The 27,692-nt window shown below is 36.6% G+C and overlaps 2 protein-coding genes across 2 annotated transcripts in view; one reads left to right on the top strand and one right to left on the bottom strand.

Moving 5' to 3' along the window:
• Positions 1-5,013: 5,013 nt before the first annotated feature.
• The window catches only part of PPAT (phosphoribosyl pyrophosphate amidotransferase), a 35,755-nt gene continuing 13,076 nt past the window's right edge, over positions 5,014-27,692 (bottom strand). Inside the window, exons 2-11 of the mRNA XM_045815879.2 lie at positions 17,988-18,054; positions 17,165-17,371; positions 15,288-15,400; positions 15,040-15,185; positions 14,385-14,457; positions 13,250-13,401; positions 12,719-12,846; positions 11,531-11,752; positions 10,373-10,493; positions 5,014-9,292 (exon numbers count right to left, since the gene is read on the bottom strand). Coding sequence (XP_045671835.1) covers positions 9,096-9,292; positions 10,373-10,493; positions 11,531-11,752; positions 12,719-12,846; positions 13,250-13,401; positions 14,385-14,457; positions 15,040-15,185; positions 15,288-15,400; positions 17,165-17,371; positions 17,988-18,054 — 1,426 coding nt within the window. The 3' untranslated portion in view covers positions 5,014-9,095. The remainder of the gene's footprint in view (positions 9,293-10,372; positions 10,494-11,530; positions 11,753-12,718; positions 12,847-13,249; positions 13,402-14,384; positions 14,458-15,039; positions 15,186-15,287; positions 15,401-17,164; positions 17,372-17,987; positions 18,055-27,692) is intronic.
• The window catches only part of PAICS (phosphoribosylaminoimidazole carboxylase and phosphoribosylaminoimidazolesuccinocarboxamide synthase), a 42,539-nt gene continuing 34,500 nt past the window's right edge, over positions 19,654-27,692 (top strand). The window contains exons 1-2 of the mRNA XM_087864120.1: positions 19,654-20,036; positions 26,391-26,825. Coding sequence (XP_087720246.1) covers positions 19,655-20,036; positions 26,391-26,825 — 817 coding nt within the window. The 5' untranslated portion in view covers position 19,654. The remainder of the gene's footprint in view (positions 20,037-26,390; positions 26,826-27,692) is intronic.

Here is a 27,692-nt window from a genome sequence, read left to right as displayed (position 1 = left end):
GGTCATGCAGGGTTTTGGACACGGTTTGCAAAGACTTTGGAGCTAACCAGCTTAGAGTTGTGCCCTTTCATACTCAAGGAACTCTGGTGAGATTCTTTAACTCGGAGCCGCTGTCTCCTTGTCTACAAAGTGAAGGGAAAGATATTGTCGAGGTTTGATGTGAAGGAAAGTGAAATAGCCCTGAAATGTAATAGTAAATGGACTTAATCCATCTGACATTTTCTGAGAATCTGCGGTAGAGCTTGGAAGATTGTGATTGCCCTGATGAAGCCTGCAAAGGAGGTCCCTGTCATAATTAGGCTGACATTTTAATTGGAAGAGACAGATTTAAAGGATGACTAAGAAATTTTCAGTCTTCAGTAGGAGCAATAAATAAAATAGGTCTGGGGGGGGAGAGTTACCTAAGCTATATGCCTGCATAATAATTGGTTTCCAAGTTATTACAGTTGGAGACATGTAAATTATTGCAGGTGTCAAGGGAAATAATAATGTTATTTTAAAGCTACTCTGCAATAGCAGAGAGGAAGTGATCAGGTTTTTTTATAATTTTTGCTGAAGGACTGAGAAGACCATCCAGCATTCACAACTATATATGAAAAGTCATGGGACATCCTCCAGTCCTTAGGGGTCAGTGGCAAGAAACTATCAGTAATCCAAGCAAGAGAGAGCTCCATCTGCTCATGATAGCTTCACCCGGATATACCACAGGCTACTCAAACAATTGGGGCTCCAATTGTCCCCAAACATTTCTGTATTTGAGAATGACACCATAATTCACCCAGCAAAGAAACCTAGTTACCACCCCTTTTTCTTTACCCTCCTATATGCAATTAGACCCTTTGTCTCCACTCCTCAATCTCAGTCTAGTTGACTACATCAGAATCACCTGCGGTGATGTTAAACAGATTCCAGATTCCTGGACCTCCATCCCCACAGGTTCTGAATTAGTTTTCTACCGAGGGGCCTACAATCTGCATTTTAAAAATGCTCTCATGTTCATTTCTGCTATTGATACCTTAGTTCAGGTCTCCTTGGTCAGCTTTTCCCCAAAGCCTATCTAGTCTCACTTGGCTCCAACTCTAAAACTGCTGCTAGAGTGATGTTGGTTTTATTATATTATCTTTCAACTCGGATATTAACAATAGTTTAGTTGTTTTTCCCCTTATACAATCTACTTTTTTCCTTCTGTTATGGTTTTGGACACTATCTTTCATATTAGAGGCTGCCTGGGGTGTCTAGTAGTCATGGATTATCTGCACATATTTAAAAGTGGGACATTTAAAACTTGATTGGAAACGGAGTCTGTGGGACAAGTTTGTTGAAAATCAAGTTGAGAGAAAAGGGCTTGTGGTGTATGTTTGGGGCGGTGTGTCTCAGAATTGAGTATAAAATTTGTCACTTATTTCTATTTCAGGTGCCTAATATCCTCCAATATGAAGATACTGTTTTAGGGGCACCTGGGTGGCTCAGTCGGTTGAGTGTCCAACTTAATCTCAGGGTCATGAGTTCAAGCCCCACACTGGGCTCCATGCTGGGTGGAGCCACTTAAAAAAGTTAAGAAGGGACACCTGGATGGCTCAGTCAGTTGAGTCTACCTTCAGCTCAGGTCATGATCCCAGGGTCCTGAGGGCTCCCTGCTCAGCTGCGAGTCTGTTTCTTCCTCTGTCTCTCCCCTAATGGTCATGCACACTCTCGCTCTCTCAAATACAATTTTTAAATTTTTTTAATAAATTAAAAAACAAAAAAAGAGGCATCTGGGTGGTGCAGTTGGTTAAGGTCCAACTGCTGGTTTCAGCTCAGGCCATGATCTCAGGGTTGTGAGATTGAGCCCCCATTGAGCTCCATCCAAGCTCAGGGGAGATTATGCTTGAGATTCTTTCTCCCTCTCTCTCTCCCCCTCCAGCTCATGCACTCTCTCAAATAAATCTTTTAAAACATTTTAAGAGGAAAAAAAAAAGGCATTGTTTTACTCTCTCCTGAACACAACAGCCATAAGAATTAGGCTACAGGGGTGATGGGTAGTGGCATAAGGATGTAACCATTCCTAAATGGACTTCCAATCCTTTTAGTTACCCTTGTCACTCCTCTTTCCAGAAGCCAACTTCTCAGTTTTTTAAAGCGTTCTGTGATGTAAATTGGACTGTGTATTGGCTTTGCTCCCTGCTGGTCTAGAATTTAGCTTTTCTGAATCAGCGGAGCCCTTTGCTTTTGACTCCAGAATGTTATCTTTTCCTCTATTCTTGAGAGTTTAAGACTTTTAAATCCCTTTACTATCGTTTTCAGGGGGTCCTATGAGGAAGCAAATGCAGAAGACCATGTTCAAGACACCATCTTTACCTGGTAATCTAGAGTGACCATTCTAAAACATACACCAGATTAATCATAGCGTTCTCCTGCTTAAGACCTCCTTCAGTGGTCCCTCATTGCCTGCATGATGACATTCAGACTCTTTACCGTGGTAAACAAGATGGTTCGTTATCTAACCCTGTTACAGTTGACCACTGCTCTCCTTCCCTCCACATCCCTCATAACTGGTCCTGGAAGCTCCAGCTATGATTAGACCCTAGTAAATCTTCTGAGTATGCCAACCCCTTATGAAATTTCCACACCTGGGACGCCTCGGTGACTCAGTCGGTTAAGCGTCTACCTCTGGCTCAGGTCACGATCCCAGAGTCCTGGAATTGAGTCCCATATCGGGCTCCTTGCTCAGCGGGGAGCCTGCTTCTCCCTCTGCCTGCCCCTCCCCCTGCTTGAGCTCTCTTGCACTCTCCAACAAATAAGTAAAATCTTAAAAACCTCCTTGATGCCTTTCTTCAAGCCTTGTGTCAATTTACCCATCCTCCCCCCACCATCCCATGAACCCAGAATACTGTTGGGAGGGACACTCTGCCATGGCCCTGAATGTCCTTACAAATTCTTCCTGGGTATGCCAAAATCACAAGGTATTGATTGCTCTTTATTCAGGTCATTTCTCAGGGTTGTTTGGGGTGATGGATCTTCAGAGCTGGGGTAATGTCTTTCCCAAGGAGGTTTGCTTTCATTTACTAAAAAAAACAAATCCCCCAAACTCAGTATTCCTTTCCTGTCACACAACCCACTGCATGTGCAGACATCCATCTCTGCCTGATTCCCTCTCTCCAGTGGGAGTTGGGATGCATGGGGAACTGACAAATGAAATTCTGGCCACTGCTTTTGCCAGGAACAATAAATATCTTTGACCCGGCAATCTCAGGTCTACCACGAAACAGTAACAGGTTAGCATATTAGCTTTTCAGTAGGGTACAAGCCTAGACCCTTCCCAAAGGGTGACTTACACTTTTTACAGAAACTGCCAACAGCTGCATCATTTCTAAGTTTGACTTCTTACACTAAATAGTTAAGTACCTTAAAAAGAGTTTCATGTCTTATGCACCTTTTTCCCCAACTATCTTTTTACTCTTCTTCCATCCACTGTATTCATTCCTAGGAAGTATCAAATGTCTACCCCAGAACCTTGCTGATCCTTTGCACATCTATTGATACACTCTAATTTCAATTCTTTTCACCTTGTCCTCCACTCATCTCAGTTGTCAATGTCATTTAAAAAAAAAAAAAAATGATTTCAAAAACGATTTTGGGTATCCTTGACCCTACCTCCAATGTGTGGGTTTTCCATCATGCAGTTAACTCAGGAACAGTCTGTTGGAAGAAAAGCAGAGAAGGTATGTGGAAAGGGAGCATGGAGCTACCATGCTCTCCAAGCATACCACTCACCCCCGAGTCTCCATATCACCAACCAGGAAGTTCTCCAGGCCCTGTCCTTCTGGGTTTTATAGAGGCTTAATTACGAGGGCGTGATTGATTAAATCACTGGCCATTCCTTGTTGATTCAACCTGTAGCTCCTCTCCTCTCCCTAAAAATCAAGGAGGTGGGGCTGGAAGCATGGTTAGTTCCCCTGGCAACTAGCCCTTATTCTTAGGTGTTTTCAGAAAGTCACCTCATTAACATAAACTCAGGTGTAGTTGAAAAGAGTTTGTTATGAATATTGACGCCTTTATTAGAGGCGAACCAAAACCACTCAACCACAGAGAACAAGCAAATGGCTACCAGAGAGGAGGTGGGTGGGTGAGGGGAGGAGTGAAATAGGTGATGGGGAGTAAGAGTACACTTACCTTGATGAGCACTGGGTAATATATGGAACTGCTGAATCACTATACTGTACACCTGAAATTAATAGAGCAATGTTGCCTGCATTGGAATTTTTTTAAAAACACACCTTTATTGCTCTTACCACTTAGGAAATCTCAAGGACTTTAGAATATCTGTGCTAGAAAGAGGATAAAGACCAAATATATATATATTTCTTACCATAAATCACCATGACATACTACCCTGAAGACAAGGCCAGCTCCCTGTTATGTGATTGTAGCATCACAGTTGGGATAATGGTGTTTTACATGATTTACTCTTAACAGTGCTCAGCTGCCCAGTTGAAGGTGGAGAAAATTAGTGGTTGGGTTCATTTAGGCTTGTTTTGTCAGATGAATAGGAAAGAATGGAGGGAAAGGGAGGTCACACTGTTCGCAAGAGGGAGTCTGTTTTATTAAAGTTCTGCAGAGGAACAGAAACAACATATATATATATACATACACATACTACATAAAATATATTAAAGTATATGTTTGAAAGAGAGAGAGATACACATGTATTTTAAGAAATTGGCTCACACAATTGTGAGGGCTGACAAGTTTTAAATCTATAGAGCAGGCCAGCAAGCTGGAAACTCTGGCAGGGTTTCTATGTTGCAATTTTGAAAATTCTATCTTCAGAAAATCTCTCTTTATTCTTAAGACCTACAACTGAGGGACACCTGGGTGGCTCAGTGGTTAAGCGTCTGCCTTCGGCTCAGGTCATGATCCCAGGGTCCTCGGGTTGAGTCCCGCACTGGGCTCCTTGCTCAGGGGGGAGCCTGCTTCTCCCTCTGCCTGCCGCTCCCCCTGGTTGTGCTCTGACAAATAAGTATCTTTAAAAAAAAAAAAAAAAAAAAAAAAAAAAGACCTACAATTGACTGGATGAGGCCCACTCACATTATGGAGAATAATCTGCTTTATTCAAAGTCTACTGATGGGGTGCCTGGGTGGCTCAGTCTGTTAAGTGTCCGACTCTTATTTTGGCTCAGGTCATGACCTCAGGGTCATGGAATCTGTCCCCACTTGCGTTGAGCCCCTGTGGGGCTCTGTGCTCAGCAGGGAGTCTGCTCAAGAGTCTTCCTCTCCCTCTGCTCCTCCCTCCAGTCACGCTCTAAAATCAATCAGTCAATCAATCTTAAAAAAGAAGTCTACTGATTTAAATGTTAATCACATCTAAAAAATAACTTCACCACATCTAGACTAGTGTTTGAACAAACTGGGCACCACAGCCTAGCCAAGTTAACACAAAATTAATCATCACATTGGAGATATCCATCAGTATGTCAATAGTGAAGCCTAACAAACAATTTTCAATGAAGCGAATTCAAAGGCTGAGGAAGAGTACAGGACCCTCGTGGGCCTCCTGTGTGCAGTCATCTTCCATTTTGTCACAGTGCGAGGAGCCCAGTATTATGGTAGATCCTGAGAACTTCCAAAAAAGTTAAAAGCATTGGTTCCTGCCATCTAACAACTACTCAGCTACATAAGAAGAAAATCTATGCACACAAAAAAATGAGTTTACACTGCATACTATAGCTTAGTCTAAAATGTCTAAGGGGCACGTGGCTTTTCCTGAGAGGTTTGGATTTTCATTCTGACTTTAGAAACAAGAAGGCAATTTTCCTTAGGAATTGATTAGGCTCTATTTGAAATCCAAAAAAAGGTGGCATGAGAAGTGATGCCGTGGGGCAAGAGTTTCAGAGGCAATAACATATACGCATATATTATTTTATTTTTTGTTTAAAGCTGGGACTTGGTATGTTTATTTTTAGAATAGACTGTATTTTAGAGCAGTTTCAGGTTCACAGCAAAATTGAGCCGAAGTACAGAGTTCTTTCAAACCTCCTGCCCCCACACATGCACAGCCTCCCCCATTATCAACATCCCCCACCAGAACAGTACATTTGTTTCAACTGATAAACCTACATGGACACATCATTATCACCCACAGTCTATAATTTACATTAGGGTTTACTCTTGGTGTTGTACACTATGGGTTTGAACAAATATGCAACAAATATATAATATATGCATCCACCATTATAGTATCACACAGAATAGTTTCACTGTCCTAAAAATTCTCTGTGCCCCTCCTATTCACCCCTTCCTCCCCACCAACCCCTGATATCTCCACAGTTTTACCTTTTCTAAAATGGCTTGTAGTTGGACTCACACAGTAAGTAGCTTTCATAGATTGGCTTCTTTCACTTGGAAATATGCATTTAGGTTCCCTTCATGTCTTTCCATGGACTGATAGCTCATTTCTTTTTAGGACTGAATAATATTCTATTGTCTGGATATATCACAGTTTATTTACCTACTTTAATTTGATTTAAAAAAAATTCCCCCAACACACACACACACACATTTTGGAAATCTAAGCCACCTCTTCTGTGACACTCCACATTCCCACTAGTATTTCTGCAGAACTTACTATTATATAGCGCTTACTTAGTATTACATTTTAAATGACTTTATGTGTCCTTTCTACTCGGCCAGGAGTTTTTTCCTGTTCATAAGCAATGGCCTATTTATTGAAATGTCTGGATCAGAGAAATAAGATCTGACTAGCTGGTGTCAAGAATGGAGCCTGGATGTGACTATTACCGTGCTATTCATCATAATGCACTAACTAAAGATCACTATTAAAAACACACACACACATATTTAAACATACTTATTACATATATTTGTCACCAACGCATCACAATGAAGTCACAAAAAAGTAGGCTTAGTTTAATTCACAACAATATAGATCCCGTGAAAACACATTTTTCATCTTCTTTATGATTTTCAATACTCTGCTTATTTTAATTTAAAGCAATTAAACATTTGAGAGTATATGTAAAAAACTGTAATTTAATTCAGACTTCAGAAACTTGGGAAATAAAAGGTCATGATGGAGAAACATTAAGAAATTTGTAGAATCACCAAACTCTCACAGTACCATATTCCTTTATAAAAGCATCTCAGTAGAACAAAATAAAAACAATGGGAGACAAAAACTATGGAAAACACAAAAGTCAAATCAGAGATTTTGGTTTAGTACTTTCCCTGAGTCTCTTGTTTTTAAAAATCAAATGTAAGTGAGGCCAATTCAAAACTGACCCACAGGTCTTGCCTCCTCCATGTTGATATGAGGAATACATTTAAGACAAGAGGCTATACACTCAAATGGTCCCAGGGCTTTATTCAAATGCCAATTTGCTTATGTCACTGCCACAGGGTTATGTGACCTGGTGCTGCCTGCTGTGCATGGGCTTAAAGAGCTGTCAAGATTTTATCTTGGCCTGCCATAATATAACATATGAGACTATGTACCAAATGAAGACAGATTTCAGTTATTAATAAATACTAAATTTCTAAATGGATTTGGACACTATATACATCAAATTAAGGTAACTTAATAACAAAGAAACAAACACCTTTATGTTTTAAAAAAATCTTACATAAACAGGAGTTGGGGGCAGGTCAACTTAAAAATTTAAATCTCAGATGTTATGAGAAAATACTTTAAAAAAACTGTATCTTTTAAATCCCAATAAAATAGAGAAAAGTGATAAGGTGATGCTCAGAATTAGATGGGCATGCTAATTCCAAAATAGTTGTCACCTTGATTCTTAAACAAAATTGGCCCCTACAATGTTTCTACTTGATCATTTAATTACAACTATGTATATATATTTATACATATATATGTGTATATGTTTGCAAATGATCAAGCACTTCATTAAAAGAAAATATAATTAAAAAGGATAAAAGGGTTGTTAGAATCTAAAAATTTATTTTTTACTTTAAACGTACTAGGTTACTTGCTGGGCTTATACTATAAGGGCACTAAGTAGTATGAACCATACTTTATAGTCAAATGTAGGAAAACACTTCCACAGACATGTTTTTAGAATCATTTTTAAGACATCTCAAAGACAGGTGGCAAAGTACTGCTAAATTGTATGTCTCCCTTCATCATAATGAAATCTCTATTTCAGAACAACAGCCGACATTACAAAAACTAATAATCATGCACTATCTTAAAATTGAAGTGAAATGATGGCTCTAAACACCAACAGTAGGACACTTTTTCACATTCCTATTAATTATTTAATCTTGTAATATAGGTATCCCGTTGCACAGGCTGAAAAGTGAGGCACAAAAAGGCATGTATTTGTTGTTCTTGTTTTAAGATTTGTTAGGGAAGCCAAGGTCAAAACCACACTGAGAACTCCAGGAGCCTGACGCTTTTGGGATATAATGGATTCAAGGTTTGCATAAAATGTTATATTTAATTCATGTCCTGTCCGCATCACACCACCTTAGTCTAACCTCTTGCAAACTCTTTAAAGCATAGACCTGGCAAATGCCACTTACCCCCACCTTCTCTGACCAGGTAAAAAAGGCTAGCCAATGTTTGTGCGTTAAAAAAAAAGAACAAAAAACAAAAGTAACACCAATGTTGTAGTACTGTATACGATTAGCAAGGTTCAATTATGAAAATATTCCACAACTGAATTTCAATAGCTTTCAAGAAACATTCCACAAAATTCTCTAAGAATCTGTGGGAAGGTATAATGCCTGGCAATCTTCACTGAAACAGAAATTTACCTATTCTTTGCATTATTGTTGCTGATGCGAAATTAAATGTAGATGATCTCAGAACTGGTAGCCTCAAAGTACTAAACTACTAAATAAAACTGAAAGGATCATCCAAATTCCTAGATAACACCAAAATATTTATCTAGGATTATTAAGGAAAGCATAGCACTTTGGTACTCTTTTCAGAAATCTCAAAACTTATGAAGGTAAACATAAGCATGTGGCATTTTATATCATTTCAAGGGAGTAACAGTAAATGGATAGGGTGTTAACCACCACTAAAACTTCTTGACCAACTTCGTATCTTGAAAAATCATATCTGTCCCTGCCAGCTACCATTCCAATTCCACAGGGTATTTTCCAGTGAGACAAGCTGTACAATGACCATTCTTTTCAAAGCTTTCCAGACCATTCCCATTCTCTTGAATCATAATATCCTGCTTTTCCACTTTCTGTTTTTTCAACTTTATCCCTTCTTGTACAGATGAAACCAGTCCACCCACTGACAGATATACGACACTGTTTGCTCCTACAGGGGGAAAGAGAGAAAAAGGAAAAGGTCATTACACTTCCTTTGGAAAGGACGACCTGACTCAAAAGACAACAGTTACAAACAGAAAAACTCAAGCCCGGATAAAAGTTCCTCCTTTAGCTTCTTTAAGAGGGGGAGGGGGAGGGAAGGAGTAAGCAATAAAACTCTGGGCCTTTATTATTTTTTAAAATATGTAATTGGAATTTAAGGGAGAATATAATTTAAAATAACAGTGGAGGCTTCAAATACAGAATGGATTCAGAAAGCTTCAGGAGTAATGTTCTTGATTACAAAAATAGACTTTGAAGTCAGGAAAATCTGGGTTCAAATTTAAGCACAAGGTTGCTTACTTTTCCTAAGACTATTTTTTCATCTACAAGATAAGGGAAACATGGCCTAACTGTAGAGTAGCTCCGATATTATTACAATAATATAGATATGTTCCTGGCAAAGAGTAAATGTTCAAAATAAGGTATCAATTGGGTGATATTCAAAATATTTAACTGGTAAGGCACAGACAAGTCAAAAGAAACACCAAACGTAATCAAGCAGTGTGGAGGTACCAAGGTACACTGGCTAAACATCTGTGTAATATTTAAATAGTTTATCTCGCCCAATTTGAAAAACAAATGTTTTATCCAGGATAACCTAGATCTCCAAGTCTGCTGACTTCTTTATTGAAGATAACCCTACAGTAGCTTTTCACTTTTCTATCTGTACCCACATCCAAATTATTCTATTACAATCTGTGGTAAAATTGTTTTTGTTTTTCTTGGGAATCTGATCTTCGGAAGGCTTTAACTATTATGCGTGCAGTTCCCTCTACCTGGAAAGACTTTCTTCCTTTTCACCTGATCTCACTTTGGCCTAGGTCTCCAATATAGTACTTACCATGGTGTCTATATACACCAGGCACTCTCATTATTCAGAATAGTGTTCAATATCTGCTCACCATGCCATATAACATGTATTTTTAACAAACGCTGGACATTGCTTTTTTTTACAAGTGTAAAGACTGACAAGCTTTGGATTTTCTCTGTTTCAATAAATAAAGTTTATAGAAATTTTAATACCTACCCAGATATTTTGCAAGATGTTCAAATTCAGGTTTATTGGCAATAAGCTCTTCTTTTGTTGGTATGTTTATTCCCATAAAGCATGGATACCTAATTGGTGGTGAAGCTACTCTAATGTGTACCTTGGAAAGAAATCATTTTCACACATTATTTTGACATTCATTTTAAGAATAATTGTGCAAGGGGCGCCTGGGTGGCTCAGTCAGTTAGGAGTCCAACTCTTGATTTTGGGTCAGGTCATGATCTCAGGGTCATGAGACAGAGCCCCAATTTGGGCTCCATGATCAGCATGGAGCCTGCTTGAGATTCTCTCTCTCCTTCTCCCTCTGCCCCTACACTCCTCATGCACTTACAAGCTCTCTCTCTTGCTGTCTTAAATAAAAATTCTGAAGAGATTATCATAATCGTAATAACAGCCATTAAAAAGTTGGAAACTCATAATCGCAATCATTTTTTTTTTTTAATATTTACTTTTTAGAGAGAGAGAAAGCACGGACCCATGAGCGGGAAGAGCAGAAGGGGCAGAAGGAGAGGGAGAGAATCCCAGAGTCTATGCTGAGCGCGGAGCCCAACGCCAGGCTTGATCTCATGACCCCGGGATCATGACCAGAGTGAAAACCAAGAGTCAGACTCTGAACTGACTGCGCCACCCACGCATCCCTCATAATCACAATTATCTTTAAAGCTTTGTAGAAAGACTGACACTGCTTTCCATGCCACTTTCTCCTACAAGAGATTTTATTTTTGAATCCATTCAACTATTAGTTGTAAATGACATCCCACTTCTGTAATTTTATTTATTTTTAAAAAATCACTTCTGTAATTTGAATTACTGAGATATTCAGAGTTAGAATAAGCTCTGAGATTTAAAAATATAACCCAATCTGGCAAATTTATTGCAACAGGATTTGTTCTGCATCTTCAAAAAGAGAAATACTCTAAAAATTTAAAAAGCACTCTATTTTGTGGCTTTACTTTTTAAAATTACATACATGTTTTCCAAGTTGCTGCATAGTTATCACTAAACCAACTTATTTGAAAAATGACAATTTATTATATTGAACTATCCATTTTCATTCACTGTACTAAATTGCAGTCTTTATGCCAGTATCATATTGTTAATTATCAGGACCTTAGGATATGTTTTAATATTACTTACCTCTTTTGCTCCAGATTCTTTGAGCAATTTGATTATGGGTGAGATGGTATTGCCTCTTACGATGGAATCATCTACAAGAACAATTCTTTTGCCCTTAAAGTTGTCTGACAATACTCCAAATTTTTTTGCAACACCAAGTTGTCTTAACCTCATGTTTGGTTGAATGAAGGTTCTTCCTACATACCGGTTTTTACACAGCACTTCCACATATGGAAGCCCACACTGATAGACAAGAAACAAAAGGACAATGAGCTGCAATAAATAGAGAACTCTAGGTTCCTATTTTCTCTAGGTCATGCTTCCATGATAGTATGTATGCAAACATTCAACTGCTCTTCTGAACTCTCCATTAACAGATTACAATTTTCCTTCACTATTTAAACTGTAGGGAAAAAAGGCAAAAAGAAAAATCATTCAAAGTAATATACCCAGTAGAAAAATCAATTCATTTTGCCAGGAGTTATAATGCTTTTAAACAAATATTCCTCTGTCTTGGAAGGGAACACTAAGTGTGTGAAGACATGACAAAGAATAAATCCCGGTCAGAAAAATTCACAGCAATTAAAGCAAACTTTTCAATGTAGTGAATGTTGAGCAGGACAACCCAGGTTCACTACAGTTATATAATCTACCTGGTTATGAAAAATGAAATTAAGCATAGTACTAAAACCTTACATAAAATAAAATTTTTAAAGTTTAAGAAAAAAGGGGTGCGTGGGTGGCTCAGTCAGTTAAGCGACCAGCCCTTGATCTCAGCTCAGGTCTTGATCTCAGGGTCATGACTTCAAGCCCTGTAATGGGCTCTGCCTACTTAAAATATTATAAATAAATAAATTAAAGAACATTACACAAAATGAACATGAATGGCTTTATTATCACGCATACTAAACAGAGAACAAATATACCAGGGTACTTCAAGAAATAGGATTTAATAATAAGTAAATATTACCACTAAATTCTATATATGTTCATGATGTTATCTTTTTAAATGAAGAGAATCATTTTGCTCATCTCTGGGTGGGCGCCACTAAAATAGTGCCATTGAATCAAAAGGCTGGAAAATAACTCTTGGAAAGGACACAACATTTTCTTTTTCCTTACAATATATCGGTAAGTTTCCTCTTTATATACAAGGATTTCTCATTTCAGTGCTACAGGAGCATTTCACTGCATGTCCAGAGAAGATACCTTTCCTGCGTAACCCAGAGCAGCAGGTGTCGCAGATTCCGGAACAGTGCTAACCAAATCTGCATCCACAGGTGCTTCGATGGCCAGCTGCTGACCACAACGGTATCTTACTGTGTAAACCATTTGGTCTGGAATGTTTGGAAAAGGAAATGGATTATTTTTACTTAACATGATATTATTATTCTAAGAAAATTAGCTTGTTAGAACGCTATACATGGAGTATAAAAAGTAAAGTAAAATATATACAACTAAAATGGAAATACATAAATTGGAGAATTCACTATTCAAAAAAAACTGGCCTTAATACACATCTGAACATCATAATCCTTACTCCTAAAAAGGAAAACAAAAATCATTGAGTCAAATGAAAGGGAAAAATAGTGATCATATGACTTGTAGGGTCAGCCCCATATCCATAACATGTAAGCAATGTGCCTCCAAAGAGCCAGGTAAGCCTTCGAACCAAGAACTGCCATGTTTCAATGAGAAAAATATGACACTTATATAAAAAGTTAAAGATATTTTATTTACCTTCAAATATACTATCTGGTCTTGCAAAATAAACATACTCAAAGATACAAAAAGCCATCGGGTTTCCTTCAGACCTTGGTATAATATCAAGCGTCTGGACACTACGTTTGGTTATTTCCACGATTTCTCCAGGCAAGACTTCACGGTAATATCTTGGGAAACAATGTTAAAGAAAGAAGACTTTAAATAAACCAGTCCTTAAGACTATAATAACATCTAACTGTAAAGTACACACAAAGTCCCTTCCCTTAAAAAGGAAACATGGTTGAATTTAAGAGATGGCTTAAAAAATTAAAAAGTAGGGGCGCCTGGGTGGCTCAGTCGTTAAGCGTCTGCCTTTGGCTCAGGGCGTGATCCCAGCGTTCTGGGATCGAGCCCCACATCAGGCTCCTCTGCCATGAAGCCTGGTTCTTCCTCTCCCACCCCCCTGCTTGTGTTCCCTCTCTTGCTGGCTGTCCCTCTCTGTCAAATAAATAAATAAAATCTTTAAAAAAAAATTAAAAAGTAACATTCCTCCAGCAGTCAATCTAGTATGTGTATCTATTACCCCTAAATTCTAATTTGGATTTAAAAAAATAAAAGACCTAAGTTTTATTGAGTTTTGGAAGAATAGAGGCTAAAGGGAACATTTTTATTCTGGATTAAAAAAAAATTTTTTTTAAAGATTTTATTTATTTATTTGACAGAGAGAGAGAGAGACAGCCAGCAAGAGAGGGAACACAAGCAGGGGGAGTGGGAGAGGAAGAAGCAGGCTCTCAAGAGAGGAGCCTGATGCGGGGCTCGATCCCAGAACGCCGGGATCACGCCCTGAGCCGAAGGCAGATGCCTAACGACTGAGCCACCCAGGCGCCCCTGGCTTAAATTTTTTTTATCGTAACTGTTCCTTGTTGAGGAGATTCTTGATTCTTCCTTTCTAAAACTAGGTCTCGTGGTATTGTGAAAACAAGATGTCAGTTTCAGAATAAGAAGGTATTACAGGAACATTAAAGTCAGAGCAGCTGCTAAGTACAACATACAAAAGAAATTGCATTTATAGATATGTCTTCATGCAGACATCAGAAAGAAAACTTTCATGTGAAAAATGATTTTTTATTGATGTGGAAAAAGTGAATATGCTGAGTGAAACAAAACTTACCTTGCACCAATTGATAAAAAGCTGCAAGATTCTGAAGACACCACCCATCCTTCTGTTTCTGAAGATTTTTTCTCTATGAATCACAACGCAATTTAGTTAATGGATTCAAGAAATTTTACAAGAAGCTACCTACTTCAAGAGAACAGTTAAACACCAAATAGAGAAATTTAAAAATATCCATTTCTATAACGTTTCCCCCATTTCTACAACTTTAAGAGCACATGAATTTAACTAGAACTTAAATAAAAATCTGAAACAAAACAAAACAAAACAAAACACATCGATCTTCATTCAACTTGAGCCAAAGATAAAACTAATGATACCAAAATTCTTTCAAAAACTGATTTCAATGTCTCAAATAGATATCTAATAAGTCAAAAAGAAAATCACAGAAATCATACTACAATCGAATGAAAAAGCTGGGAAAAGGCAATTCAGACATGACGAAACAGGAATGTCCATTAAATTCTTTGAAAATGGCTCATCCTCAGAAATACTCAAGGAAATGTACTTTAAAAACCATCATTTTTTTTCTTTTTACCTAGTTCCTTCTCGTTCATAAGTTTCTTATGCCTAAAGATTTGAGGGTGTGCCAACAGTGGGACAATGACTTGGAAAAACACTATGAAATTATATTTCTTCTGAAGTGCATTACCTTTATCATTTATATCAGATACAGGCATAAGACGTCCAATGCATAGAGGACGATTTCCATAAGGATCTCGTACTGCATAAATAACATCTCTGTGCATTATAAGCAGGGAGTATGCTGTGGGTGCTTCCTTCATTAAGTTTTTAATCCTGGAATTAATTAAATAATTGAATGAATAATTTCAGTTATAAACACATGCAAGGCAGAGCTCTCATTACCGAGCTACGAGCTTAGCCTAGTTTTACAATTACCTTGCTACCCAATCTGGGGTGCCATCTTGTTCCTGAGGAGGTGTATACGCCAGTAACTGGGTAATCATTTCGCTATCAGAACTTGTTGACAAACCAATACCGTGCCGCAGAAGCTATTTAGAATAGAGAAAAGTGTAATCATTAAAGGGAAAGCTCCACCTGACCCTTCTTCACCCAACGGCCCATCATTACACAAAGAAATCAGGCATTGTGTCACTTTTCACTTATGACAATCCTGTATTCTACTAACGACATGTATATAGTAATGGAGAAGCACTGCTGGAGGCAATGGGAAGTCTCTGTAGGTTTTGAAGCAAGAAGAAAAACAGGAGTTCTAGGAAGCATAAAGAATAGCTTTTGAAAACTAAGTTTGAAAGAATGCAGACCTGCAATAAAGGTGGGGGAGAGTAGAGAAGGCACAAGAATTTGGAACTGTGATTCTAACATTTTCAGCCCCTGACAATCCTGACCAACAGGACACATTCCCTTAAGAGTGGCACACTATAGTGGGGCCTCTCAAGCCAGGTTTGCTGGTGGTAGTGCTGATGGCTATCCACCCTCACTGATTATCGCTGCCAGAGTAGAAGAAAGGAATTAACCATATTGAACAATTAAATGTAGATGATGTAATAAAAATTGGTTGAGTGCTCTCATGCTGATTATGATCTGAGCAAGGCTGACCACGATAAGAACACCACCATCAACATGTACAGGCTAAGTTTAAACTCATACTATACAACATTTTCAGTAGGCAGTTAAATGTGTAGAAGTGAAATCCATCATCTGGGTAAGGCGATATGTCTACAAAGAATGAACTAGGTATTGCTCAGAACTGAACTTTTGGTGGTTATCTCTAAGTGGTGAGCTTTTTAAAAGTAATTTTTACTTCATATTTATACTTTTTTTATTGTATGAATTAAAAAATTATTTTTTCACTTGGGGGTAGAAAAACATTTTATTATCATTATAATATTAGAGCCTAAGAAGAGGGCAGAAGAAAGCTCTGGAAATAACTAAAGCTAGAATTGAAAATAAAAGGACAATGAATGGTATGGAAGCATGGTTCTAGGTATTTTCCTCCCACCAAAATTCACCATCATTTGACTTCTGTCACTACTTATCCCATGTAAAATGCCTGGTTCTAGAATGCTAAGGAGAGAACTCTGTGTGTAGAATCATCCTATTAATGAATACCACCTGAGGTTTTTATTTGTAACGTGACCAGATCAAGATTATTAGAATCCAATGGATAGAAGAGACTTGGTATCAAATGAATGATAAGAACAGATAATTAAGCTATCAGGAATATAAATATACCAAGTAATTTTAAAAAAGGAAGATGAAAGGATGATGAATAAAGGTATAGGCACAAATTAACACAGAATGCTCCAAATAACATGCTATGAACAAAAAAGAACGTAAGTAAACTCTTTGTCCTTTCTCCAAGTGGTTTCCTGTAATTGTTTCCAAATCACTTTTTCTTATATTTGTTATCTTCAAGTTTATATTCCATTCTCTTCTTATGCTTTGAATATAAGGACAAAGCTAAAGGGATAGGAAGAGTCCATAAACACTAATTTCTCTGTTTCTAACAACAACCATATATTAACTTTTCCAAATCTCGACCCTAAAGCAGTACATCAGAATCACCTTAGAAGCATATTAAAATGCAGACTGACCACTGTCCCACCCCAGACTCTGGGGTGATATCTTAGAATCTACAAGTATAACAAGTACTCCAAGTAATTCTAATACAGTTGTCCTTTGCAGTTAGGTAACAGGTGGCAAAATTACAAAATATCCTGCACCAAGATCCCCAATAACTTCATTTCATTCATTTATCCTAATCATGAAAAAAAGCATTAAAAAACACTTACCTTTTTCCTTAATTGAGCAGCATTTACCAATTCGCCATTATGTGCCACAGCTATTTTCCCATGAAGTGTTTCAACAACAAAGGGCTGACAATTTTCTAATTCACAGTTTCCTGTAGTGGCGTATCTTGTGTGTCCAATTCCAAGGTTTGAAATATATAATTTCTTCAAATTGTCTTGAGTAAAGACATGATTTACAAGGCCCATTCCCTTGCAAAGTCAAAGTAAAAGCTCATTTTAGAAAAAAAAACAAGACTTGTGGCCCTAGTCAGTAAAGGCTTTTATAAGTTTCTGCTCAGGCAATCCCAAATTAGACAATGCACTTCACTTAATTCCTCTGTGCTTCAAATTCTAATCTTAAATAAGGACTAATCTAATTGTAAGAGCCATAAAACATCTTTTTAGAAAAAAATTTGAGGTGAAGCTCACATAACATAAAATTAACCATCTAAGGTGAACAATTCAATGGCATTTAATACATTCACAATGTTGAAGTGTGTGTTTTATGAGATACTTTTCATTAAAACATTGAGGAACAAATGTACCAAACAATAAAATTTGTCAAATATAATAAACTAAATCAATGCATTTTAAAAATTCAAAGCATGTTAAAACATTTATGTAAATGACCTGTTGCAATGAGTCAGTCTAGCAAACTACCACGCAGAAAGAAATGCACCCTCATTTGACAAATAGAAACGGCTGCTCCAGAGTATGACTTCTATATGCAAATTATTTGTTCAGATTTCCTTCCCCCACCAACATACTAGTTATCACCTGGCTGTTGTTATCTGTATTATCAACATTTCATTATGTTCAAATATACCTTGTGTGTTTTGAATGTTGGTACTGAATTCCCATCGCTGGTCACAATACCAGCACTCTCCTGACCCCTGTGAATATAAAAAGTATCAACTGTTAAATATAAATTTACCTCACTGATATAAGCCTCTTTATAAAGCATATTTTTCTCAAGAGCATCCAGGAACTGACAACACGTCACATGCTAGTGCCATTTCTACTCATGATGGTGTGACTAGCAAGCAGCAGATGATATTGTCTGAGTTGTAACTAACATGCCAGGCACTGTCCTAAGAATTTAAATGAATGATCTAATTTATCAGGCTCTCACAACAATCCTTTGAAATAGATACTATGGTTATCATTCCCATTTTACAGGTAAGGACACCAAAGAAACGGAAGTTAAGTAACTTGCCCGATATTACACAGAGAGAGGTGGCACAACGAGGATGAGAACACAGTCTGACCAGAGAGCTTGTGCTTCTAACCTCTGTACTCTGTGACCTCTAAGTAAAGTTGAGTATGTACACATAAATGGAAATCTCCAAATAAGTTAGCAGGTAAAATGCCTAGTGGTGGGTCCTAGAATAATGAACAAGATTCATTTATTTTTGAGGTTTTTGCTTTGCTTTTCTGCACTTTTCACTTTTTCCCCAACAAGTAAAGCATCTATCACTTTAGTTATCACAAAAAAAATAATAAATGCTGCTTCTAAAAATCCTAAGCTCATCGGGCACTTTGTATTTCATTTCCTGTGTTACTATTTTTAGGTGACGCGATAGAGAAGAAAGCCGAAAGCTAGGCCAGATAACCCACAATGAGACTTCAGAGGATCTGTACTACTGTGCAGTATCACAGGACAAAATAAAGGTTCTAAATGATCCACAATTTTTAATAGTTCTGAACAAGTGCTATAAATACTAGACGTTTATTAACAAATTTTTGTTCCAAAGAATATATATCAGGGTAGAAATAAAAAGTAAATCTCTAATATATGTATGTATACATTAATAATTAATATATTGACTTATTTGGTAAAATGGATCTTTTTCTAAATTACATACTGTAGTTGTTTAGGCATTTTAATAACAAGAAAAACTACATTAAGCACACCCACAAAGTAAAAATCTAAAAAACTTAAAACTGAAATTTTACTAAATTATCAATACATTAAATAGACATGCATAATACTACACACCTTTTAAGACTAGATCATTTGTGACACAGGATTTCTTTAGTGAAATGATGTGGTCTTTAATGTTAACCTATGCTAGAAGACTAAATGACTCATATCAGAGGGGAAAAAGTAACGTTAGCCATAAATCTTGGGGCAGAAAGAACCTCTGCCAACCACCTCTAAAATAATTTTTTTAAAAATATCAACAATCATTTAGTAAACCAGAATAAATTATGTAAGAAAAGAAATTTTTTAAAAATGGTTTTCCTTTCATCTCAAGGGTAATTTCCCCTTAAGGTTGAAAAGAAAAACGTTAGAAATCATTTGGGTCCAGGCTTCTTTAATCACAAAGCCTGCTTATTTGGCAGTTTCTCAAGTTACTCCCCTCAGGCAGCTTGAACCAGTTAAACTAGATCTTTTCAGCTCTTTGGAGCTTATTGACAACCAGCCGTCTGGTTTCCTAGGAAACAAAACCTTGGCTAGAAATAGTGAATCATTTCCAGGTCACTTTCAACATGGAGAGTGGAGCAGGAAAGCACTGGACTGAAGAAGAGGTTAAAGCTTTGCTAAGTGTCTGGGCAGAAAAAAATATACGAAAACAACTTTATGGAACCCTGAGAAATAAAGGAATATTTATTTATATTGCTAAAAGGCTGCAAGCACTAGGAGTATACAGAGATTGGAAACAGTGCCGGGCAAAGTACAAAAATCTCAAATATGAATACAGAACAGTTAAATATGCCCATAACTCTGGAGACAGCTCTAAAACTATGAAGTTCTTCCATGATTTGGATGCAATCCTGCAGTATGAACCTGCCACACAATTAACAGAGGAAGATGCAAATGGCAGGTGCCTGGCAACGCTGAGCCAAAGTGCAGCTCCAGGGACCACTGAAGGTAAAAAGAAAAAGTAGCATTCTTTTGTTTTTACCTAACAAACTAGAAGAGTAGGGACTTCTGAGTCTATTTGATAAACATAGCCTGGAATATCATGGTTGAGAAAAACAACTGACCTGTTATGCTGTTTTGCACAAGGTAAAAATTTTAAAAAGATTAAATATCTCCACTTTTTAAATCGTGAAATACTGAAAAAACACACTAAAATAACATTAACCGCTTAAAAAACAACAACATTAACCACTAATGCCAACTCTCCTTGAGCATGCCTAATGTTTTTTGGAAAATGGATTGGGTTTTGAAAATATTTTAGGTTTTAATTTTTTAAGAGTGGCAAAAGAAAAAAAAATCTAATATATTGCTCCATTGTTGTTTCTCCAGAGCTCCAAACAAGACATCTGTATTTACATTCCCATTTTCCTAAATTTATCAATAAAAGCACTAAAATACTAGGAACTAATAAACAACTTCTTCATTACTTGTTTGGAAGAACAGCTCCATTTAAACAACCAGTGAAACAAAAATAGATTTGATAGGTTAAATGATTTATGATTAAATGATTTAGATATTAAAACAAGGTTTTTGACCTGCTGTGTTGTGAAGCCCAACAGTATTTACGTAGAATTTGCTCGGTCTGTGGAAGCTGAATGTATCACCAGGGAAAGCGGGGGAATCAGTGGCAGTAATGAGATTTCACCCACAGCCAAAGTCTTACAGATCCTATTTTTAAGGGCAGAGTTGTTCAATTCAATTCAAAATCTCAAATACCTACTGTCTGCAAAGCACTGAGCTACTTGCACATGCATTCAGTGATGTGTAACCTCAGAAAGCAAGGCACCATGAATAAATTTAATACCCAAACGAAAATGGCTTAAGTGGTAGAATAAAGCTATCAAATAAGAAAGGAGGGTAGGGTAAAATGACAAAGTTGAAGTTAGGTTAATTTGGTTAATTAGGTTAATCTGAACTTCGTAATAAAAGCTTAATAAATCATTTGGTAAAAAAACCCACTCCGCTTAACATACTCCCTTTACGTTTCTGATATGATACAATTCTGAGAAAGCTTTGCAGTCACTGCCAAGTTAAACAGCAATAACATTATTTTATTCAATTAATCATCCTGTACTCTTCATCATTTAAATGCTTTAAATATTGATTAATGATAAGTAAACCACTCAGCTTTGAAAAGCTTTGATTTTAATCAGAGGTTGGTGTTGGTGTAATGAAGATGTGGGTGCTAATATCTCCATTTTTTTTTTTTTTGCCCCTGTCGTGTCTCTTGTCTCCTCTCTCTCGTGTGTGTGTGTGTGTGTGTGTGTGTGTGTGTGTGTGTGTATCTGTGTGTGTTTAATTTCCACTAAACTGGATCTCCTTCTAACCCATTTAGGTACTACCACGGCTCCAAATCCCCCACTTTCACTTATAAGCAGAGGGCCCCTAATTACAACTTAACCTTGTACCTTTAAGGTATCTCAAGCCCCAAATTCTAAAACTACACTCTCCCCTCATTCAGAACTGATCTGCCTACAAATTGCTGCCACCTTACTATCACTGTATGTCCAATCACTTAAATAGAAACATTTAGATACCCTTGACCTTTGGTGAATCACTAAGTTCTTAAAAAAAAAAATCTGACATGTTTCATAAATTTTTCTCTGTTCCATTCTCATTACCACCAAGCAGAACTTCATCTATCACACAGAATATTAACATAACCTCTTAATTGGTCTCCCTACTTTCCAGCCCCTTCCCACATATCATCCACAACGCCACTGGTTGTTGTTCTTTAAACTTTTTAAATCATAAAATTACAAGCACATTAGCATTTTGTTTACTTTAATAATAATCTTTAAATTATACCCAGAACTAATTATAATTCAGGATTAAACATTATTTAATAGTTCCATAATATTTGAGTGCATATACCAGAGTTTATGTTTGCCCCCTTAGAGAAATGTGCTATAATCAATACCTTTTGTCCATATTTAACATTATTACTTTAGGAGAGACTATCAGAAGTTCAATTATTGGCCAGGAAGGGTATGATTACTATGAAACAGTGTTTTAAAAAAACTGCTTTCTAAAAGAAATGTACTTTATTAACAATGAGACTGTCCCTTTTTATAGAGAACCCTGTCATATCAGATCATAGGATGGGGTTGAGGTGGGGGAGGCACTTTGCTAATTTAGCAAATAACAAAGTATGCTAATTTAATAAACAAATAACTATCTATAATGGTATATGCCATCAACTTATTTTGCATTTGTTTAACTGCTAGTGATATGGAACAGTTTTCTACATGTTTATTTTTACAAATTAACTGTTCAAGTCAATTGAGGTCTTAGAAATTGCATGATCTCTTTTGCCTTACAATTTTGGCTGATTTTTATTTGACCTACAGAATTCAAAAGTTTTTAATGTAATCAAATAGTCTTTGATTAAAAAACAAAGTTTTTGATTAAAGTTTTTAATGTAACAGTCTTTTCTAAGGCTTAGAAAGCCCTCCTTTCTCCAGGTCTGATTCATTTATAATGTCTTCTGGTTTTTCTATGGCGGAACCAGCAGAATTTTTATTGATGTAAGATAAACTGAAGAACGGAAGAAAATGTTGGGATCAACCTCATGCAAGTGGTAAGGACAGAGGATCTGGTTCCCTCTGTTAGGCAGCTGGTAGCCTGACTGAGCCTTGGCAAAGGACTCAAATACAGACTCTTAAGAGGCTTCGTGTTCTGGAAATTATAATCATCCTCAACCTCAGAATACCTTTGACCTACTGCTGCCACCGAATCACATTCCTTCAGTGACCAAATTTCCACCCTATTTCCCTCCTCTTACTTGATACAAATGCACCAGGAGTAATGACTTAAGAGTTTCAGTTTAAAACCTCCAGAGCATGGGACCCCTGCATACAATTTTGGGATTGATGCTAGGAATGATCAACCTAAGAAAAAAATACCCCTGAAGAAGCTGGGAAGACAGCTTTCCTTTTTCACTTTGGCCTGTATGTTTAGCTCCAAGCTGTTTTCAACAAACACAAAACCAGGCCCTAAATCAGATAATAGAATAGCAAACCCTTACCCGTCCTTACTGTTCTCATGATGAAGCTCACATGTTACATTAACTAGGTACATCATCTTCCACACTTCTCTTTAGAAGAGAATTCTTATGTAACTACAGATTTTTATTTTTCATATTACCAACTATATGCCATTTGAAAACAGTAGTGCTTCCCTTATTTTCCATTTGTTATTCTTTTTAAAAATAGGAATCCCTAATATAATCTTTAAGACGACAAACATTCCGGGGCGCCTGGGTGGCGCAGTCGTTAAAGCGTCTGCCTTCGGCTCAGGGCGTGATCCTGGCGATCCGGGATCGAGTCCCACATCAGGCTCTTCCGCTGTGAGCCTGCTTCTTCCTCTCCCACTCCCCCTGCTGTGTTCCCTCTCTCGCTGGCTGTCTCTCTGTCACATAAATAAATAAAATCTTTAAAAAAAAAAAAAAAAAAAAAAAAGACGACAAACATTCCTTTTCTTATTCTTCAATGGAATGCCTCTAAACAGTAAACTGTAACTTTAAATGTTCATGCCATTAAAATCATGCCTAATATTTGATCTCCTAACGTAAAGTAAAACAGAACGCTATTTGTTACTCAATAGAACAAAATTGAAAAAACATATAGAAATAATATAAGATGAATAATAAATCTTTGATTCAGAAAATTACAAAGAGTAATCAAAACGTACTTAACTACCTCCTGATCAGTCTTCAGCCTCATTGTAATTATGGCTCATCTTCATGTGCCTACTGCCTACTGACTCCAAAATTCTATGTTGGGTGCCTCTGAAAGATGTATTTTAGTTTTTCCTCACTATTACCCTTCTCGTTTGATTACTTTAAAAAGTGGTCTGTGCCTCATTTTATAAAAACATCCAAGCTATAAAACCAAGAGATCAAGAGGGGACCATGTTTACTCTTCAAGGTTGGCATGGTTCTTTTAAATGACACATTCCTTGGCCCACTTAAACATAACTTAGATTAATTTCTGGAAAGTTTAGTATTTACCAATCAGCTAATTATAAAAGACATAAATTTTAGCTATTTTACCAAATATGTCAATTAAACAAGATTTTCTGATTATCTCATTACAGGACCTCTGTTTAACATTGCTACTATCATTTATGAAGTGCCTATTATGTTAAAGTACCTAAATTACAAAAATAAAGAAAACACCTCATTTTTTTTTTCAGAGGGAGCATAAGCATAAGGAGGGGTGGGGCAGAGAGAGAGAGAGAGTGAGAGAATCTTAAGCAGTCTCCATGCTCAGTACAGAGCCTGGCCCGGGACTTGAGGATCTCACGACCCTGAGATCATGATCTGAGCTGAAATCAAGATACTTAACTGACTGGGTCACCCAGGCACCCCAAGAAAACATCTCATTTAAAAAATGTAATTTAATTTGAAAACGAACCACAATCATCCCTAGAAACACAAAATTAGAAAACATATCTAGTCAAAGTTCAAAATAAACCATGTCAATGGATGGAAGAAATTAAAATTTTCTTTATATAAAGGTAAGTATTTAAACCATATTATACTGCTTTAGTACAAAATGCGTCTATCACAAATCTATAATCCTTCATGAATATGATCACATTCAGCTTAAGCTACTAGCATTCTCAGTCATTATTAATCCAATTTTTATCTTCCTTAGAACTTACTCTAAAAGGAATTCTGTTCTCTTTCTAGGCAAAATGTCAATTACATTAGAAGATAAGGAAGACATCTCAGGAAATCCTTTACTTTTGGTTTCTCATATCAGACCAATGGAACTAGGTACAGTATTGTGGGTCAAAAATACAATGATACTGATCAAATTCCAAATCAGAAAGTAAGACTGGCTACTGAGAAAATGCATGATTTTTCCTGATAGAAACATTTAGGATTATCTTATGCTTCCCCTTTTTTTTTTTTTAACCAATGTATACTAAAAAAAAAATCATTTCTAAAATAAATGATTTAACAAAATGTAAACTGCCTAGTAATATTAGCCTTAAAATTCACAACCTTTATTCTTTAAACATAATAGAGAATATAATGGTCAAATTATACATAGCAGGCGCTTAATATTTAATGAACATGTCACTTTAGCACTCCTGAGATCTAAGACAAACAGAATCTACATTTGAAAGTAAATAATATCAAATCAATGAGGTCAAGGATGGTTTTATTCACCCAACTTAAATCAATATAAATCCCCATTTTGCTTCTAAATTTTTACTGAAGGTTGTTAATTCAAGTAAGGAAAAATACTGAAAAGCATTTCAAAACAAAGACATTAAACAGAGCACAAAATAAAAACAGCTATACTTCAGGTAAATGCTAAAAAGTGTTTTTTAATGGCTTACATTATATATGTTGAGGTCTGAACTACCTTTTTATTAAACATAAACATGAAATCTGAGAAAAACACAAGATAATGTGGTTGTTTAAATAACCAATATAACCTCAAGTAATGTCATTACCATAAAATGAGTTGCAAAACTGTGCTACAGATATAACGTGAAGGTATTATGCTAGGATAAGTGGGGACATTCTGCTGAAGGCATTACGGAATTTGACACACTTCCTTGCATTAAAAAAATCTAATACTTCACTTAAAATGACATTTGGTCTTTGACCAATGAGACATCTTTTATCTTCATAAGGAGTAAGAAGCACCAGTTGTTATAATGTGACTCTTCCAACCCTTTATTCATGAATCGTCTTGGTTCTCAACCCTGACTAGAATCACACTCAACCACACTAGAATCACAATCTGGGGATGAGAGGTAGGAATAACAGCAAAGTAGTCATTTACAAAAGCTCCTCAGGAGATACTGATATGTAGCCAAGGGAAATCATTAGATTAAAAGAGGAGATAAATTGCTCCCGCCTATGCTATCACAAAACAAAAAACAAACAAAAATTGTCCGCAATGAGCCATTTTCTAATTGTATTGCTTTCTACAAGTAAATAATACAAAATTATATATTCAACATTCAATATATACTGACATACACACCACATACCAAAGGAGGAGGACAAAAGAGTAAGAAATGGTAGGAAAAAAAAGATGATCAAAATGTGACTAATTAAAAACAAAACTTTTTTAAGGCCAGTCACTGTCATGGTAAGAAACAGATTCAGGTTCTGTATTTCATTTCCCCATTAGTTTCAGAAAAAAGCTAATGAGCTATGAATTGTAGTCCATCACCTAAGGAGAAAATTTGTTTACTAAGGTTGCATCCAATCACTTTACTTATCTTAAGTATGTAACCTATGTACATATCTCTTTCCCTCCCCACCTGATACAGGTAACTCTACATCAATTATGGAACCCTCTATTAATCCAACTTTTATTCCAACTATAGCAAATGAAGGAGGAAAACACTGGACTGTGCCAGAAGTCAGGGCTCTAATTGGCATCTGGTCTGATATAAGTATACAACAACAACTAGAAGGAACAGTGAGAAATAAAAGGATATTTGAACAAATTGCGGCCAAGCTTCAGAAATTTGGAATAGAGAGAGACTGGAAGCAGTGCAGAACAAAGTACAAAAACTTAAAACATGAATACAAGATTGTAAGAATGGCTCAAGACCAAGGCATAACTAAGAATATGAAATTTTTTACTGAGTTGGATGCTATTCTGGGACACAATAAAACAGAAAAGTCACAACAACGGGAATTCCAAGATGAAGAACAAGCCACCAGATGCGCCAATGTAAAAAAAGAAGAGGATCGGACAGGTAAGGAAGGCAAAAAAAAGTAATCTAAACATCAGGTCACATCATATGAAAATGTCAGTAGCATGATAAGGTGAATATAATCTAAGTTAAACAGGCTTCACTATATTCCACAAGCTAAAGGTTGAATTTATCATGAAACACATTTAAGGTATATGTCTCCTCCAGGACACAGAGAATAGTACAAAGTTATACATAAGGATGAAATAAAATTGATTTCCACAAGTTTAAAAATAGAACAATTTTACTAAAGTAAAACTGCAACTCTAAATGGCAGAAGTTAAAGCAAGTTTTCATATTAACTGTAGTAAAATTGAGTGAACAGAAAAAGAGCATTAAAGAACTTAGAAAAATACAAAACCCATGAGTACGTCTTTGAAGTTTAGGTTCTTCTGGGACACATCATAAAGTTCTTTAAAATGAGTTTAACACAAAGGATTGAGATACAATATACACAGAGATATGATAGCATGAAATAAACTAGATGAGTTCTAGACCAAGAGTCAGGAAAAGTTCTAGCTCAGTCTTTGTAGAATCTGGAACCACGTTTTTCCTCTAGACTTGACAAGATGTTCTTAAAGACCTCTACTAACCATCTAGATCTTAACATCTGCCTTAAACAATGCAGTCCTAACTCTCAGAGTATGAATGTATATCTAGGGGAAACAGAGGCAATGACAGAGAGTTAGGATTGAGAAATGGTGGCGAGAAGTCCTGAAATCTTTCGCTGGTAGAGAAGAAAGAAACTGGCCTGCTAGAGAACTATATATGTCTCATTAAAATTAAAATGACTAGGGATAAAGTCGCCCAACAGCAGCAGCATGATTATATTCAGACAGTAACTGCTAGAGATACAGCTGATGGTGATTC

Source organism: Ursus americanus, chromosome 8 (assembly GCF_024610735.1).
Source record: "Ursus americanus isolate L20-20 chromosome 8, mUrsAme1.1.p, whole genome shotgun sequence".
NCBI classification, from domain to species: domain Eukaryota; kingdom Metazoa; phylum Chordata; class Mammalia; order Carnivora; family Ursidae; genus Ursus; species Ursus americanus.
This window is presented reverse-complemented; position numbering and strand designations above follow the sequence as displayed.